The sequence below is a fragment of the Bradysia coprophila genome (genome assembly GCF_014529535.1).
Source record: "Bradysia coprophila strain Holo2 chromosome X unlocalized genomic scaffold, BU_Bcop_v1 contig_12, whole genome shotgun sequence".
In the NCBI taxonomy this organism is placed as follows: Eukaryota; Metazoa; Arthropoda; class Insecta; order Diptera; family Sciaridae; genus Bradysia; species Bradysia coprophila.
The window spans coordinates 922,399-941,847 of NW_023503293.1; the positions used below are offsets into that span (position 1 = coordinate 922,399).

The 19,449-nt window shown below is 34.4% G+C and overlaps 1 protein-coding gene across 1 annotated transcript in view; it reads right to left on the bottom strand.

Moving 5' to 3' along the window:
- Nucleotides 1-19,449, bottom strand: part of LOC119067520 (guanylate cyclase soluble subunit beta-1) — a 140,946-nt gene that overhangs the window by 83,164 nt on the left and 38,333 nt on the right. The window contains exon 3 of the mRNA XM_037170546.1: nucleotides 7,337-7,437. Within this exon, the coding sequence (XP_037026441.1) occupies nucleotides 7,337-7,437 (101 nt within the window). The remainder of the gene's footprint in view (nucleotides 1-7,336; nucleotides 7,438-19,449) is intronic.

Genomic DNA, 19,449 nt, shown 5'->3' on the forward strand with positions numbered 1-19,449 from the left:
CTCGTTTTCGGCCCCGAAATATGAAAAAATTCTCGTTGTGTCGTTGCATTTGCATGGCAATGAAAAATTCCCAAATCTCACAGGTTGATGCAATAGATCATTTTCGCGGAGGCAAACTATTTTGTAATGCTGAACTTTCGACAGGCAACGAAAAGTATGGTGGCTTTGGGCAAACATTTCAGAATTTGTATACAAACGAGCTAAAATAACCGTTTTTTTCGACTCTTTATACAAACGAGCTAAAATAACCGTTTTTCGACTCTTTATACAAACGAGCTAAAATAACTGGTTTTTCGACTCTTTATGCAAACGAGCTAAAATAACCGGCATGAAAAGTAGAAGAAGAAGGAGTAAAAAAAGAAAAAGAAACTGAAGCAACGTTCAGGAGGCGAACGAATATGTTTGATTAATCAGAAGGAGAAATTTATTTGATTTATGAATTTGTTCAATCGCTTAAACACAGTTGTTCCATAGAGCTTCAATTTTATAATTAACCTGTCAGTACTAGCTATCAGGTAATATAAGATTTTGTACCTCTTGCCAAAGTAGTTATCGAAGCGTTTGGGCATTGCGGGTCAAGCCGAAGGCGAGGACAGTAATGCTGACACGTCAAGTTAACAATTTTCGCAAGAGGCATAAAAAACTGTCGAGAACTGATATACCGAGATAAACGAAAATGCTCTATAGGGATAAATGGGAAATTATCGTACTAGGCAGATAAAAAATCTAACAGTAAGAGCTAAATTAATGTTCCCCAATCGCCACCTAAAGTATTGAATCCGAAATTTTTATATGATTGCATCCCCGGTGCCACACTCCGGAAATGAATCATAGATAAAGTCTAACAAACAAAATGCTTAGAGGAGGGGAATGCGTAGATACAAAATGCGTTGATACGTATTACGGTCTGTTGGATTAAACTTGAGCCAATTTCGTTTTTATTTTTCCACAACGGAAATACCAGATATTCCCGGAAGTAAAAGAAGAAAATCTCCAAATTGATTCCTTAATGCTGCTAAAGTTAAAAGAATTTCACGAAATTTTTAAAGTAGATTTTGTCGGACATTTTTTTCAAATGAATATTCGTATGAAAACTACCCTAGCTGCTGCTGGTTATATAATTATTTTTGTTCTATTGATAATCGTTGCGTTGGAAATTTCACAAAAAATTTTACGACGAAACACATCAACCCATATAACATCCGAGAATTTTTGTGTTTCAAGGAAATTATTCGAATTAACTGCCATTTGCCGTTTTCCCTTTTCACGTCTGACGAAATTCCAGTAGAACACACGCTCTGTTTTCTTTTTAATTCCTTTTTCAATTTGTTAACTGTTCTGGAATTTCGAATTAATTTATTCAATAAGATCAGGCGTAGTTTTCATCTTCTTTTCTGTGGAAAGTGTACATCGGAATATACGCTCGCCCAAATGATTTAATAAATTAATCCTTTAATAAAATTTTAATTAGTTTACACGAAGCATACATATATATATGACTCTGTATGAAGGATATTAACATATATCATTATCGTTAAAATGAAATTGAAACAGCGCGTATAATTAATGTAAATGGGAATTTCATACACTCCATCGTATACCAAGGTACACACCGGGATATTAGTGGGGTTATTACAACTTATTATTACGAGGAATAGCTGTATACGGGATATATCAACTTGTTTTCGGTATACACACTTATTCCTGATTGGGAGCAAAGTTTGTTCTTATATTATGCCTTCACATACACTCATTTATTTATAATAATGGGATGATAATGCCGAAAATGTACATGTAATAAGACACGAGGCAAATCCACATGAAAACATATTAGAAATGTACGTGTGTGTGTGCACGATGGTAATAATTAACTTTAATATAAAGGCTTAGCGAACCGTGCGAATAATATCTTTGATAAAAGGAAAAATATTTTCCTGTAGACGGGGCATGTATTATCTGATGTAACCCTGTGGTGTAGTTTTAAAATGTTCGGAGCTGAATTAAAAATTCATTTCTCAAAATGTTTGGGGAGATGAGATCGTGAGAAATGTTGGTAAACGATTATTTTTTTATGTCTGCAGAGAAACTAATAACGGCGGAGAATTGTGATGATTGAGGAACGTGTGCAACATAGAGTGTCTTTTTCCAATGGCATGTCACTTCATGTATACAGAACGTTTATTTATTTTTAATTTCACCGTTGCTTTTGCTAAGTGCGAATGCGAACCTAATTTCCAATATTTACGCCTGCTGTTGCACGGTTTTCAACATTTTTTTAAATATTAAACAGCTTTCCTTTGTGACTTTTGTCACTCTTAAAAGTGATACAGCAAAAACAAAACCTGGTATTTTAGGACGAGGGTTCACTGGCTCAGATTGAGTTATGGCTTATTGTATTCATTCAAAATTAATTTGATTTTCGGGATTTTTTTTCTGTCATACGCATTTATCATAAATCATAAATTAACATTTTCAAAAAGATTCATTGAATGCTCCTAACATGCCAGTATAGCATGGCAAAGAATCGGGATCATTCGAATGTGTCGCGATATCTCACTCAAATATTTCATTGACCGGAATACAGACGAGCAATGTGTAATATATTTAAGGACAGCAAGTACAAAAGTATAACTTGGTACGTCCTGTCTGGCGATATCTTAAATAATTGGTCAATTGCAGATTTGGCAGATTTATTCTACAACGTTTGGTCTTGCTGTGCCTGTACGTCTTCGTACATCACGCTATCAATCTACTCCACTCTGCTATATATTTGACAATCGTATTGAAGACAAAAGTACAAAATAATGGTTCACAGTAAAGTGATACAAGGAGATTTATATACCTGTCTCTATCTAGGGTTTGACATATCAAACTATTTCATTTCCTATTTTCAGGTCCGTACGAACAACGACGGTCTTATGCGTTTACTACTACGTTTGTGACACGTCGAACTCGAATGTATGAGCCATATTGTGGTTACACAGGGATGCCAAATCAGTCTATCTGTCTTCGGCCACTCTAATCTTAGCAACCGATTTTGAGATTTTTTTTGGCTGTTTTGGAGCGTTGGTCGGAGTTTTTCGCATGTATCTGCGGAAATATGAAAGCAAAACCAGTTATAGGCACAGATCATGACACCACTTGAAAGGTGATGAAGGTCAACATTGCTGTAAAAGCTGGGAGATAGCTTAGTGATGAGTCTATATAGAAGATTCAAATATGCAGTGTAGCTCCCAGACTCATATGACATAATGAATTTTATGTATTGTATTTCGAACAGTATTCGTGCGGGTCCGTTCTTATATTTCACCATAAATTCGCTCTAACTATATCTACTTTTTGTGTAACAAATATCACGTGGTGTACACATCATTGTTAGTGTTCATTGTTGTTCGGCGCGACTAAATAAGGGCGGTGCTATTACATTTTATAGACACACATCATACAAACAAGGCTTTTCCGTCACCACAACATGCTTTCAAGGAACAAAATGATATGATAATGATGAACTCAAAAAGGTGTTATAAGTGAAACCCCATCCAACTAATTACAATTTTCGTAAATTTCATTAAATTTAATTCGATGGAAAATTTGAAAATGTGTTGTGTCTAACAAAAAATAATAAAATGTGTATGTCAATCAACATTTTACCATGTTTTTGTTTGTAACATTGTAATACACGCACACATCATACACACGTCTATTCCGACCGAACTAATTGCTAACGATAATTAATTTGAATAGAATCCATTTCGGAATTGATTTATTTCCGCAACAAAGTTTAGTTGATATGCCTTTGTACAATTAATATATTAAACGTAATACGCTCAGGAAATACATGGTGCCTTAATTCGAGATGCATGTTATGAACTCGCGCAATTAAAAAACAAAAAACAAATTCATTTAAATGCTTTTGTCTTCCCTAGGGTCGAAATGGCTAATTAACTACACACCTAGGGAAAACAAGAAATTTGGTTTAAACACAATTTGTTTGACCAAAAACAAAACACAAGTTGTGTGTATATGAACGCGTCATCTATATACATTTACAGTTTAACTATAATAGTTACATACGTATCTGTTGTGGACGGTATATTCTAGGCCCGAACGAAGTGAGGGCGACAAGCGAAAGTGGCTAAAATAAACCGTCCACAACAGATGCGTATACAACTTTTCATGCTGAGGGCCTAAATTAAGAGAAAAATTCCGTAATTTATGTCCAAGGCATGAAAAGCTTGTAAGTCATATCGCCAAAACTTCAGGTGATTTTATTAACTTTGGGAACAAGCGGTCTGCGATTTTAATGAGTGATAGCTCATTCGATCCGTCGTTCAATTCTAGCGAACACATATCTGCCTTTTTCTTAAATATTTTTTTTTGTGAAAGATGTTCAAAAGTGAGGACATGTCAGAGGGTACCGAAAACAGTTTTTCCGCAATAACTCAAGAAAAAATTATTTAAAATTATTGTAATGTTGTACGAATGTCGGCCTTGGAAAGACCTACATGTAGAGTATACGCACTGCCTGGTGCGAGTAGATCCACGAGAGTTATGACTTAAAATATCGGAGACCGCTTGTTCCCCAATCACCTGAAGTCTTGGCAATATGACTCTTATTACTCGAGTATAAAGCTTATGTATTAGCGTATGCGTATTGCAAACAGTGATGTGTTTATACCATCGATATAATGTAGGGTAGATAAGTAATGTAAGTAATGTCAAAGCAACTTTATTCGGAAAGATCACATGGATGTATGTGTAACGTAACTTACGTTTTGAGAAAGCGCGCGAAATAATGTCATACACATATTTGAAAAGAATTGAAACTCTGCATTTCTCAATTTCCTTTTTCTCTTCGTTTTGTGTTGTGATTCGTATTTTTTGCACTTGTATGTGTGCTATATTTCGGAAAACTTTGTTCTTCGTGTCTCATTATCTACTGTATATTATATCGATGGTGTATACGCGAATTGCAAAGCCTTCTTTTCATCGAGGCTTGCGGTCAAATAAAGTGTGTTTTTAAGCGAGAAATATATATTACACACTTGTCACTAGTGACAAGTGTGCACTTTATTTTATTACATAAGCGAAAACGAGACAACAACATAAACCTGAAGTGTAATTTTTGAATTGTTCTACTAGTTAAGTAATTTTGACATCTGAACGGGATAAAATAAAAAGATGAAAAGTCTGATTTTAGAACACACGAAAACTCTACTTTTCATCTTTTTATCCCTTGTTATGTAAATAACTATTGTTAAGAAATTTATATTTTCGATGACATTGAAGTATGTGCTCAAATCCACAATCTATGAACACTCTTATTCCATTGAAGAAATATGGGACCAAACATTTAGTCTAACTAAATAAAGATAAGCATTTTAAAAGAATTAATTACTTTACCGAAGTCCTGATATCATAGCCTACAAATATCATAGTTTGACAAAAACCCGTTGAGTCGAAATTTATTTATTTTTCTATTGAGAGTTGTCATTTATACGATTTATACTCGATATATTCGATATATTGGATCGATATACTCAATAATATACTCGAGTATAAAGTCTTGGAGACTTGGAATACGCTTTGACAAAATTAATTCGATAATCCAGAAAAGATGTCGAATTTCACTTTTCTCTCCCGGTATTATAACACAACTTTTTCCTTAAAATAATTCTCAAAAAGTTGTATGACGGTGAAATTGATAAGACTGTGGATAAGACACGTCGAAACGTGTCTCACTAGTAGTGAACTGGGGTCGAATTTAAAAATGGTTTCCTGAAAAATCGAGTACGTGACACCCCACTCTTTCATACGAAGTAAGTCACCTTCTATGATGAGGTGGAAAGAAGGTGCATCTGTATTGACGGACGATACCTCACGAAAGTCAAAAAATGTTTGTTGATACCTCAACCTTTATCGATATTTCTAGTTGCGTCTTCACATTTTGTTGACTTAAACATGAGCAGGGAATAGTCTACACAGTAGTTGGTGGTCTATAAAAGTGATGTATCTCGAAGCTTAAGCACTTCATATTTAACTCTCTATTTAAGTTTCCCTTTATATTTCCTCCCAATAAAATTGGTTAAATGAATGTTGAGTTGAAAGCCCCGCCCGATATTAAACTTTATGAATGTTATACAACAGCTATGCATAGCTATACGAGTAATACTATATTAAGACATTTTACAATAAAATATAACTGATAATAGCTCATTATAGGTCTATATAGTTCAATATAGCTAATAGTTCTACATCGAAATACATAAATAGGTCACCTCAAACACACCTAACACATAACCAAACACTTCTTTCTTGACAGCAACTCTCTATGTAGGACTTTTACCGAGTTATCGAGCGGGTTATATCATTTTCATCCGTGTAGAGTGAATAACCATATTTTATCCACACTCAAATGCGATGAAAAGATGGCACTATCTCTGATGACAGTTCAGGTGAGAAAGTTTTTATTTTCTCATCTCTTGTTTCAACCATGTCGGGATGAACAAGGGTTTTTTTTTACAACTGTCACTTTGTTTTGGTTTTGAAAAATGGTGTGACAAATTGATGCATTTATTTCTCGGGTAAAAACGGTTCTTCACGCCCAGTTTTTTGTTTAGATGATCTAGAAAGATTAGACGTCTTGAAAGATTTAAGCCAAAGAGCCGAATCAGAAGATAGATTTCCCATTTAAAATATGGATTAACAATAATTAACTGCATTCCACCGCAGCTCTACTACTTCATTGAAGAATAACGTTTTGGTTTTAATTTGAAGTTTTCTTCTTTTCTTGTCTACAAAACTTTACTAAGTACAGTCATTCGAGAATGGTAATCATTTCTCAACTGCTGCTAAAACATCTGTGGAGTTCACAGAGTTCAATTTTGAAAAAGAAAAATTATTTGCTGACACTAGCGAGAATATTTAAACTTTTATCAGATTCTCCGCAGACGCTATCGTTTTCACGAAACAATGGTTGAATTGTAACATTAATGTGAATAACAGAAAATTTCACAAATTTTATGGGATGGTATCTTTATCACATGAATAAAAAAATATTTTCTCGTACATCATTTCCGTTGTGCTGAGTAATACCATTTACTTAGCAATCTGGGAGAGGAGATACAATTCAATGTAATTATAGATTTTTCCAGCTTTTCTTCTGAATCGGTTGAAAAACAGGCAAATAATTTCATTTCATTTGTATGTAGGCCGAGTTGATTTAAGCGCTTATCGCTGTAAGAATGGTACACGAGTCAAATTTCAATGAAAAGAACAGAATTTAAAAAAAAGAAGAAGAATAAAAATGTTAATGAGATGGTTGTTACACACTTACTCAATATATCTACAGCTGCCCCAATTATGTTGTATGTAATTTCATCGTCGTAGATTTGTCTCACTAAAAATTGGCCTTCCATGGCCACTTCAGCTTTTTTTCTGCGAAAAGAAGAAGAGAAAATTCAGCGGGTTAAATACAAAAGAAAGTTTGAAATTAAAAACAGTAAAAAATAATGAGAACGAGTTTTACTTTAGCCTCCTTTTTTCCTGTCCAATGCTTTGAATTTGATATCTTTCGAATAACTGTTTTTTGTTGGCACTCTTCTGGTTACATTGTGCCATTAAATAAGACACTTAGTTTTCTGTATGTTCATCCTTTTTGTGTGTGTTCCTCTATATATTTATGTGTGTTATATGTGAGTATAAATAGTGGAAGGAAATTCAATTATTTTTTTTTTCTTTTGCCTGCCAGGCACCACTTTTTTGCTTCCCCATAACAATGACTAAATTATTTAGTTCTTCTCTGTTGGATGAAAACCATCTGATAGAAAATTATGACCATATTTGAGGGAATGTACTTAAGATGGTATTAATAATTTTACGTATCCATCACGTAGTTCCTGTTGGTTCGTACTTTTTTTATTATCAATTAGACGAGTTACATCTAAAACAAGTCGATGAACCGGAATAGCACGTATACGAGAAAATGCGTATATTATACAAGATAAAGTCACTGATACTTTTTCGAAGTTTTTATGAGAAGCCATATAAGACAGGTGACACTTAGTACCAACACAAGATAGGAAGATCATGCAAGATAGTAATTTTAAACACTACAAAGAAAGCATCACAGTCAAATTTTACCGCTGTGTGAAGGATAATTCAAAAAGTAAGCAGGTTTCGAAGGGGAAGGAGGTCCTGGAACAGCCATTATTTTAAAGTTATTATTAACGCACTTCAATCAAAAGTGATCATATCCAACAGCTGCTAAATAGAGTACTATTTTGTATTAAATGGTTTTTTACACCATCATCATATGAATGAAAGGTATAGAACAAAAACGACGTCTGGAATTTTATGTATTGGACGCTGTCAAAATACCACTTTATTCCTTTGTTTGTAGACTCATACACTGTTGACCAATTTCTAATTTACATGTAAGATGCAAATGCTACGTTGCATTTTTACTACCTTAATAAATGTAGTTAGGTTGCTAGAGAGGGTATTGGTTTGCGTGACAGTTGCGTGACACATTGTCAAGATTCAGTACCCTTTAGAGTAACATGCTTGCAGTGCCGCCTTTTCCATATGGGGCAAATGCCTCTAGCGCCCGAAGTGTAGCAGAAGAAAATGGCACCCGAGGTCCTTAAAGAAAATTTAGCTTTACTAAATTGGCGCCTATTTTTCCAATTGTCCGATGGCGCCTAAAAGCTAAAAGCGGCACTGCATGCTTGAAGTGCTTTGTGTTTTTATATTATTGTCTAAGTTCTGAAAAATTTCGATAATTGCAATATCTGCACCATGAACCAATCTAAGCGAGCCAATCTTAATCTATTGATATACGTTCTTAAAAGTATTTACTTATTTTTTCGGCATCTGCTCAATGTATGCCTATCGGCTTCACAATTTACACATTTTATTACAAATAAATATCACACCTGTGACTCTATCGGTAAACGTAACTGACCTACCTTCTTGGTTTCATTTTTGTATTGAAATACACTGACATGCGTGACTGATGGCAGGATATATTTTGATAAATAAATTTATTGTTGATATAGTGACATGTAGAAGGTGTAGTTCAAATGTCAATAATTCAATTTAATTATGCGGTCAACCCCTGTGAAAATTTATGTATAAATCATTAGACTCTAATGGAGTTATATGTGTGTATTTACCAACACAAAACTGTTTATTTAGAGCAACAAATGACACCACGTAGTGAAAATAATTAGATTTTTTTTTTCTCGCGCTAACGAGCTGATAGGAATCATAGTCTAATTTATGAGAAAAATAAAATCAGAAAAATTACATTGGAGAATCTCAGTCAGGGAAATATATAAACGATTTTCACGTAAAAAATGGCAGTCGTCAGCAAACGTACCCCTCATTTAACAACGAAAGTATCAAACATCATGTTCATTTCATGTTGATCCACAATCCACACACAGAGTGGAATAAAACGACACGTAGCCAGGCAACGCCTGCAATGTGACAAAACAAAGATTGTACACCATTTATTTTGCATTATACCTGTCCGTAGTGATGCGAGCAACCGATAATATGTTTTTAGTGAGCATAAACATTGACTGCTTACATAAAGGTCGTCATAATCGTACACTTGATTGTGAAAGTTCACACTGTTTGCATAAAATTCACAATATAAAAAGTTGTGATGGGAAAGGAGTTAGAGGGAGGCGCAGTAAATATGAATATTGAGTGAAAAACGTTCAGTTTGAGCGTTCAGTTTAGACACACTCATCGATATAATATACTGTAGATAATAAGACAAGAAGAAAGAAATTTTGGAAATATAGCACATATACAAGTGCAAAAAATACGAATCACAACACAAAACGAAGAGAAAAAGGAAATTGAGAAATGCAGAGTTTCAATTAAAGTGGAAGCAAAATGAAATGATCGATTCTGAGTGTATACAGATTGGAAAGCCAGTATAGTCTTACATACCGCCCATTTCGAAGTATAAACGCGCGCGCGCAAGCTCAATACACCGAAAAAACATTGTGAATGTTATGCAAATTGACCGAAAACTTGTTATTTAGATCTATACTCGTTTTCAAATCACAATTCGCTTAAAATCTTAATAATCGATCATTTCAATTTACCCTGTCTTTATTTTCAAATGTTTTCAAATATTTGTATGACATTATTTCGCGCGCTTTTTCAAAACGTAAGTTACGTTACACATACATCCATGTGAGCTTTCCGCATAAAGTTACTTTGACATTACTTATCTACCCTATATTATATCGATGGACACACTACCAAAAAACTGAAGAAAATGAGCCATGTTTAGGTACACAAATCTGCCAGACCAAGGCATCAAAGTATAAACTCACGTCACTCACAATTAATTTGAACCTCGACTATTAAAGTTGAGGTTTTACAGTTTCACATTTAGTTTCGAAAATAATTTTTCACAAACGGCACAAGCAGCTTTGTTTAAATCAATCATTACACTATTTATAATAAAAATTTGGTTTCACTTCTTCGAAATTAGGCTTTGTTTTGATGAAATTAATTAAAAACCCAATTTTTCTATCACGACACGGATATTTCTATGTTGGCGAATGTGATGTTCGAATTTCTATTGTCATGAAGGATAACCATAATGATATATATAATAATCACAAGCGTTCCATTTGAATGAAACGAGATGGCGCCATAGTATTTGGTTTGTATCGAAACTGAAGACTCGGAACCTCTTAATGTTAGTTTATTAATTTTATTTGTGTAATTTAGTTTATTTCTTTAGTAGAATACTTGCAGGGAGATAAAAGATAAATTCGACATGTTTTCTGATTTGTGAGCTGTTTAGCAAAATTCACAACTATTTAACTTAATAATACCTGTCTTTTACATCTTCTACAGAAAAAAGATCAGTCTTTGCCGACGTGGAAAATTTGTGTAAATCTTACATTTCCCGCACCTCACTCAATCCATGTGTTAGATGCTTCTGTGTGTGTATTACAAATGAAAAATGTCATTAATTCTAAAAAAAGAAGTAACTTTGTTAGTTGCTCGATTTTCATAAGGATATTCTGGTGATAACGAATCTAATTTTCTATCATAGGAACAATTTCATATGTTATATCAATGATAGAAATTCTCATTTGTAATGGAAACGAGTCAGAGTTGGAAACGGATGAAAACTTTTAATTAGTTGAAGAGGGATATAAAAAGTTTAATTATTAACCTCATACATTATGATGATTGGAAACTTACATTTTACCGACGGTATATACGAACACAAGAAAACTTTTATTATTTTGCAATGGTCGAATTCCTGGTCGGAGCGATCCGAGTTCAAAACATTTCATGCAATAACCACTTTCCCGAATATATAATGCTAAGCTGATGTACAATGGTTGTAACTGTGATAAATGGCGAATGTGAAGTTTATTATAATAAAAATTTCTAGGTAACTTTATTGTTAATTCATAAATTACGTCCCATAGTTTTCGAGGATATTTGCTGCCATCGACGAATGCCGTCCGAGTCAGGTCCCTTGACTCATTGAATTTCTGAATCACGGCAGAGTAAAAGTAAACCTGGCAGGAGCGGTTCATTATTGAAACGTCAAATGAGGGACCTAATACACTGTATGAAAATGAACTCAAATGAACAATGACATAAATTGAATAATTTTATTCGCTCCTGCCTGGTTTACTTTACTTTGCCGTGTCTCAATACATTTCAATTATTCATTTATCTTAGTTTTCTTAGTTTTTCTACCACTTTTAAATGGTATATGAATCATTAAAGTCTTGTAGATCTCAAGGATTAACTCCATGAATTCAATTAATCGTCGTCGTCGGAATCATCACAAAACACCGAATCCATGCTTACATTTAGCTTCAAAACTAAACTTTCCGAACTATGAGCAAAGGAAATGGTAGATTTTCTCAAGCACGATTCACGTCACATTTTTTTCCTCTTTTCCTCAATTACAAACCATTACCAAGAAATTAGTCAAAAACGTCATCTGAGTAATTTAATTCCTCGTCGAATAAGGCAAAAGTTTTTAGAAATCCTCTGAAAATTACTTAAGTTATCAAAGTATGACAAATATGTTCGAGTAATTTGTCTAAGTAAGACCCTGACTTTCAGTAAAGGAAATAATATGCAAACATTCCACGCACACAACTACTCGTTTTTGCATTTTCCTTTATCCATTTTCCAAATTTGTGCACATTTGAAAAACGTATGAAGTAATATGTATGCATAGTCATATACTTGTGTATATGTGTGGTTTCTAGGCGAATATTATAGACAATCACATATTAAATGACTGGAATGATTCTTTTGATTGAATGGTTGTTGTGTAGATTCTTTTGTTATTTCAAACGTTTGAAGTTAAATCAATGAAAACGAAATGGTTGAATGAGGAACGAAACGGTTGAATGAGGAACGAAACTGTTAAATGAGGATCGAAACGGTTTAGTGAGAAACGGTTGGAACAAAACGGTTGAGTGAAGAACGAAACGGTTGAGTGAAGAACGAAACGGTTGAGTGAAGAACGAAACGGTTGAGTGAAGAACGAAACGGTTGAGTGAAGAACGAAACGGTTGAGTGAGGAACGAAACGGTTGAGTGAGGAACGAAACGGTTGAGTGAGGAAAGAAACGGTTGAGTGAGGAACGAAACGGTTGAGTGAGGAACGAAACGGTGGAGTGAGGAAAGAAACGGTTGAGTGAGGAAAGAAACGGTTGAGTGAGGAAAGAAACGGTTGAGTGAGAAACGTCTGGAAAGGAAAATATTTTTCGGAAGAATTTATAGTATCCAAACTAAAATAGTTAAATTGATGAAAAATTTAGGTAGAAGTTTTAATCAGTAAATATTAGTCATGATGGTAGCAAATATGTGTCAAATTTGTAAGTTAAAATTTGTACTAAAGCCATTAAATAAATGAAACCGTGAACCAAATACTAAACATTTTGCGTCACAATTGTATTTCGTCTTAGCAAGAACAGTGACGTTTCGTAATTCTCATGTGATGAAAAGCGTTAAAAATACGTTTTCTAACGTTTTGATTTCATTCCAACCGTTTTCGTTTTATTCCATTAGTTGATTGTGCGAGTTTTCTGAAATACTCTTGTTATACAACTAAGCATTCTTGCCTGACACGCAATATAACATTGTGATATAACACTTTACTTCGCTGCATCCTATTATGGCACACACATAATACTCACACAGTCATTTCCATGCTTTTGTTCTTGATTGTATGATGTCATTCATCACAAAACATAAATAATTACATAGAGCACGGTACATAATACGTTGCAGATGTTTAAAGCTTCAGAGGTATAAGCTTTTGTTTGTACAATTCATTAAAAATGAGCGATCGTGAATATAATGTTAGACGCTGGAATATTCTCATACTCTTAAAATTGTAAAACATTTTAAAATAATGAAGTTATTTGTTCGCGGTCAAGTATTTAGCGTCATCCCCTACAAGTCTGAAGCCAAACGTTAAATGTACTTCTTTCTACAAGTACACACAATAACCAATTCTAATTTTACCAAGCTTTTCTCTTCTTCTTATTTTGTAATTTCAGTATGACTTGAGGTAATACATACAAGTACATTACCCCTTCATCACAAATAAACGGTTCTCTGTATAGATTTTGTGTCGAGCTCCTTATAGCTTATTTACTTGATGTCACGTGAGAATTGTGTATACACAGTACATGTGTAGTATGTGCTGTGGTTAATGAAAAAAAAATCCTGTAGAGTGAACTGGTTCACATTCTTTATATAAAATTACACCACACAAGAAGAGATAGAGAATTTTAAATGGAAATGAGCAACACTGCCAACAAATCGCTTGGGGGAAGAAAAACATGCATCGTTTCTTCGGTTCGTATTAAGGAACGGAGTATGTCTCGGGTAAAACTGTATCATAAATATATGATAGTCAGGCGTTTCGTCACATACATTACATTTGTTACATTTATTGGAACAATTTAGTTTCCCGTTGATGCGGAATGGCGTTATGGGGCCATTATGCTGACTCTTCGTTTTTTTTTTGTGTTTGTTCGTCTGGACACTTCGCAGAAAATATCTACAACGGAGTGTGTCCTATCACTCATAAAAGGAGAATCAATATATTTCAATGAAAGTAGAAGATCAGGTATGCAATGAAAGTGTAAAACAGGTATGGTCTATTGTCCGCCATAATAAATACAAATAAATTTAAATACAAGGACATAAAAATTTGATTTTCGCACTTAAACGCACTCATTTTCATATTATTTTGACATAAAATGTGAGTGAGTTTAAGACGAATTCGCCGATCGACCATACCTGTTCTAGACTTTCATTGTAGGTATGGACTCACGCACTTTGTTTTATTTTGTCTTACGAAAATTTTCATCATAAGTCAAAGTTATTTACCGGTAGATTGGATGCGACAAGAGAAGATTAGCTAAAGGTCAATTTTGCGATATTAGCTGAACTCACACATCACCTTCGGCTCAGGTACAAACTATACACTTTTCAAAATAACAGTTTCCATACTTGGTGTTCAAATACACATTACGGTGATCTATTTTTAATTTTTTTACCTTTTTGCGAAGGAGAGGGGTCTAGAAAACAACTTCACCTCACAAAGATTAAAAGATTGTGAAACAGGACAGAAATCTGTAAGAAAATACGATTGCATGCTTGCGGGTCGAAAATCGCTCTTTTCATCGAGCTTTGTGAAGTTTCGACGCCCACAGCATGTGAAATCGGCTTCGCCTCGGATCAGCAAAATTCGAACGAAAACTCCACTTTTTGTCCCTTGTCATGTATACAACTATTACAAAATCGAAGAATTTTTTTCTAGAACATTGGGATTAAAAATTCGGGAATTTCATTTCGAGTGTGTTGCTTGTAGCTAGAGCGCAGCGAGACACTTTAATAGTAAAAAGACATTGTGATACTGAGCGGCACCAAATTCTGAATTGGATACAAACCTGTGAAAACTCTGTCACACATGTACTCTCACCAGTTTCAATCAGAAATATGTTTTACTCAAGTACGTCGATCACAGAACATGATTGTAAAGCAGACAGTAGCGTAAAAAAGACATGAGTTGTGTAAACCACTCTAACAAATTATCATTAAGTGCCACTGCACACGTTATGCAGGTCATAAACAGCAAAGTGGCGCATACTTACCGATAAAACTTCTATGAAGGTTGTCAAGATTGCCGACATGTTATATTATGTCGTATGCATATGTGCTATTTGATTTAAAATAACAAAAGCAGACTGTACGAGAGCAATGAAATAATTATGGCAGCAGTAGCAGTATGCAGTAAGTTTAGCGAATGCATTTACCGTCGATTAAAAAAAAACGGGAAACGGGAAAAACGGGTAATGAGAAAAAATTACCGGGAAATTCGGTACTCGTTTAGACATTTGTTTTTTTTTTTCGTGAGATGCAATCCTCAGTCAAAAAAAATCGTAATATATGAGAACTACAAGAAATTCGTTTTATTTTTCAAAAAGGCTATCTTTCGTTTCATTTCATTTATTTTCCGTAAAAAATATATCGATTACAAATGATCCGCGTAGCTCCAGTATGTAAACAATTCAATGGAGCTACCTTCAAACCCCTTTTAAGCTCCAGGCTTTGAGATAATAAGGCAATTTTTAAAACCCGCTACACTCTATGCCATATGAACTTTTACCATACCAACATTATTAGAATGATAAAAGCCCTTCACTCGCACTGACTCGTAAAATGATTGAAAGATTTTTAATTTTGCTGGATGGTTTAGTTCAATTACTTATGATTCAAATGCATTTTCATTGTGAAAAGCGATGTAAAATTCTGCCGTGCCGTGAACAAAATTTAATTTAAGCTTGAATACGACAGCATTTGGATAATTAAAAAGTGCAAAGAGCACAAAAATGTAATTTTTAGTATGTTGTAGGGAATGGTCTGAAACGTGGAGAAAACATGGTCCCAAGTGTTCGGAAACAATGAAGTTATGGTAGTTAAATGGGTGGTATAATTTTCTGGTGACCAGTTTTTCGCTCATGACTCGCGAAATACGAAACATTGAGAGCTGGTGGTACACGTACGCATATAGAGTTTTCGAAGAATAAAAAACTTACAGAAAAACTTTATACAAGAAAACCAAAACCGAGTTCGAAACTACCGACTGCACACAGTGATACATCACATGTAAGACAATCAGAATTGAACAGAAGAATCATAGAGCGCAGTTAGAAATAGTGTTTCAATATCGGGATTTGGATTATGTCTGGGCCTATGGCAGATATAACATTGTTTTCTTCGCAAAAATAAATTAATGAAAGTACCAGTATGCTGGCCAAGAAACAATGTTTCATCTGTTTCAGACTTTGTAATGAGAATCAAAAAATTCGAATAACGAGTGATCGAAGACTTAGACCGTGTTCAACTTTGTTTACCCTCTTGCAAGTACAGACGGGGAATTTTCAAACACGTCACGAGGAGTTTAGTCATTTACCCTTATATGCTCTAAACAATAGCGAAAAAGTTTTCTTGTAGGAATCCGAGTGATTTACGAGGGTAAGAACCAGCTAGATTTGAGAAATACCCTGCTGCTAATTACTCATACATGTCCGGTAGACGATACGTCTACAATATACAGTAGAAACATCGCTACAATGGAAAGAATAAATTGCACTTTGATGATAAGGTGCAACTCGCATCACATACGATAATGACTGAAATTTTCAAAATCGACAAATTGGAAAATCGTAAAGCACAATTTTCAAGAAATTTGAAAAATTTCCCTGTCTTCAATCACAATTCACAAATGTTTAACGAGACCATTATCTTTTTACAAATTTTACAAATTCAGTGAACTGGCTATAAACTTCTTCCGCGTGTAAAACGTTAGATATAAAACGGATCGTTAAAATTGTTTCTGGAAAACTTCTTGTTTTATGTGTATTCACAAGTTTTCTGTATGCTCTCATACCGTTTCCCATTTTCAATGCATTTCGAATAGGAAAAGGAAGGATGAAAGTTGACAAAAGTACTTCACTTAGACAATTTCAAGCCGTACAGAAGGACATTGCGATTGAACGGACTACCTGACAATATATAGAATAAAAACATAGCTAACGCCGACCCGTACGAAACACCTATTCGTATCAAAAGTGTTAGGTGGGAAACTCTTTATATCTCTTACTTGATACTCTTCTCTACTGAAAAGCTATTCGCCCTTAAACAGCTATATAGCGCCATGATTACCTATATTTTACTATAAAAAAACATTTCACAGATAAATATGCTATTATATAGCTCAATATAGATGTCCATATATGGAATGTTTGAAACACCCTACTCACATAACCAATTCCTTCTATGTTAACAGAAACTCTCTAAGTACCATTTTTCCCGAGATATTTCAATTTTACTAAAATCGAATATGGCCGCCGGCTGCTATTTTGTTAGGAGACCGAAAGTAGAACTGACGCTTTACATTCGTTAATACTTTTCAAACAAAAAAAAAATCATGAAATACGGCCGAGTAGCCGGATAAGAGCTCACTCCAATAGACCTAGCTCACGCTCCGGTGAACCTAATTTTATAAACCTATCTAATAAAGCGAAAACAGACGAAATATGTTCGAATTTTGCCGACCTACAAGCAAAAACTGCTTGGCGCCCTGTCCCTAGTTCACACCAACGGGTCTAACTCACGAGTTGGTCGTCCGATTTCCATAAACTCTTTTTTTGTCGATCGGTATTGTAAATATCTTTTATTTGACGTAATTTTGACGTTTAAATGTCCGGAGATATCTTCGAAAAACCGTAAAGCACTTATTGAGCCCCAGCTCGGGAGAGGTCGATCCAAAATCACTCATCTTCGAACTTAGCTTCGAACTTTTGATATTACCAAACGGGGAAAAAAAGAATTTTAGAAATCGGATGTGTTTTACTCAAGTTATCGTGCAGACAGACGGCCATTTTTTTCGCTGATTTGGCATCTATGTACAACCACAATAGGTTTCTACTTATTCAGGGAGTTCAATTCGACGTGTTACAAACGTATGCGTAAACCTATAAGACCCCAGTACTTCGTACGGGTCTAATGATTTCTCTTTTAGTTTTGAAAACTTGTTTGCCATTTCGACGTTTCGTTGATAAATGTAGAAATACTTGTAAAGATATCTGAAAAGTAAATAATGCCAAGCGAAAACTATTTAAATTCCAGAGAAAAGCGTTTTGCGTAATCCAGTAAATGTTCAATGTTCAGTAAAACAAAAGGGAAATTTAATCGAAATATTGTCCGGAACAATGTTCCAGCCACAATGACTCAACCGTATATATTCTGCAATAATTCGTTGCTTTGTTCTGTAATTTTATGTGTAATCTCCAGCGCGTACAAATCCATACACGGAATGATGTTAAGTTTGTGTAATTAATGGCTAAAAGCTATATTGTAACAACATAAAAGAACTTGAAATCACAACTCACTGCCACACAAAGCTATACCGAAGCCGCAGTCATCAATGATGAAAAGTTATGATGAAGAAAAAGAAAAATGATATTCTTTCGTCATTTCTGTCGATGGAAAAGTTATTCACTTCGTTACATTATGGGCTCACATAATTCTTTTCGAAACAAACTTCTATGTCTAACTAATACAATGTACGGAAAATCTCACTCTTATTAATAAAACTCGAAACACTGAATCCAGCTTGATGAATGACGAATTCTCATATGTGTCATGGCCAGAAGAAAAGAAAAGTCTTTGGGAGTTAAAACAACAACATTGATGACAAAAAAAAAGTTTCTTTTTCGGCAAGCATATTATTTTTATGTATAATCTACGTGACAGCATTTTTAGTATCTATTCTCATGTAGGCAGAAATTGTTGTCGTGTAGTACCGCAGTTTATTTGAGTTTATATGTGTTCTTCTTGCTCATTTTTTCTCGTCTCTTTTTTGAAAATCAAATGCCAGTATAATACTTTAAGCACATAAAAGTATCCTTTTACAGGTTTATGTTATGTAACCTACCCTACCTAAGGGATGTGGGATGTTTTTAAAAATTTCTTCCGACTAAGCTAACGATTTTATACACAAAAAAAGGAAACTCACATTTTCGAAGAAAACATTTTACATTTGTCAAGAGCCCTTGCGCTTCAACAATTTCTAGTCCCCTAGGTCGTTTGTAATTCATTTGAGATCGACAACAGCGTCAGGGATCTTTCTTTAGTGACTTATAGATAACACTATAGATTATGATTACCAATAATGCGAATATTAGTGAAGCAAACAAAGTGATTATAATACTAGAATGGAGCGAACGTGTTCTATCAACTATTTATTACTAGTGGGAATTACTCTTTTAAAAAACAGGACGCATTTTCCAATGGAATTTTTTATGTGTGCTTAGAAACGTATATTCGACCCTAGAAGCCAACACCACTTTCA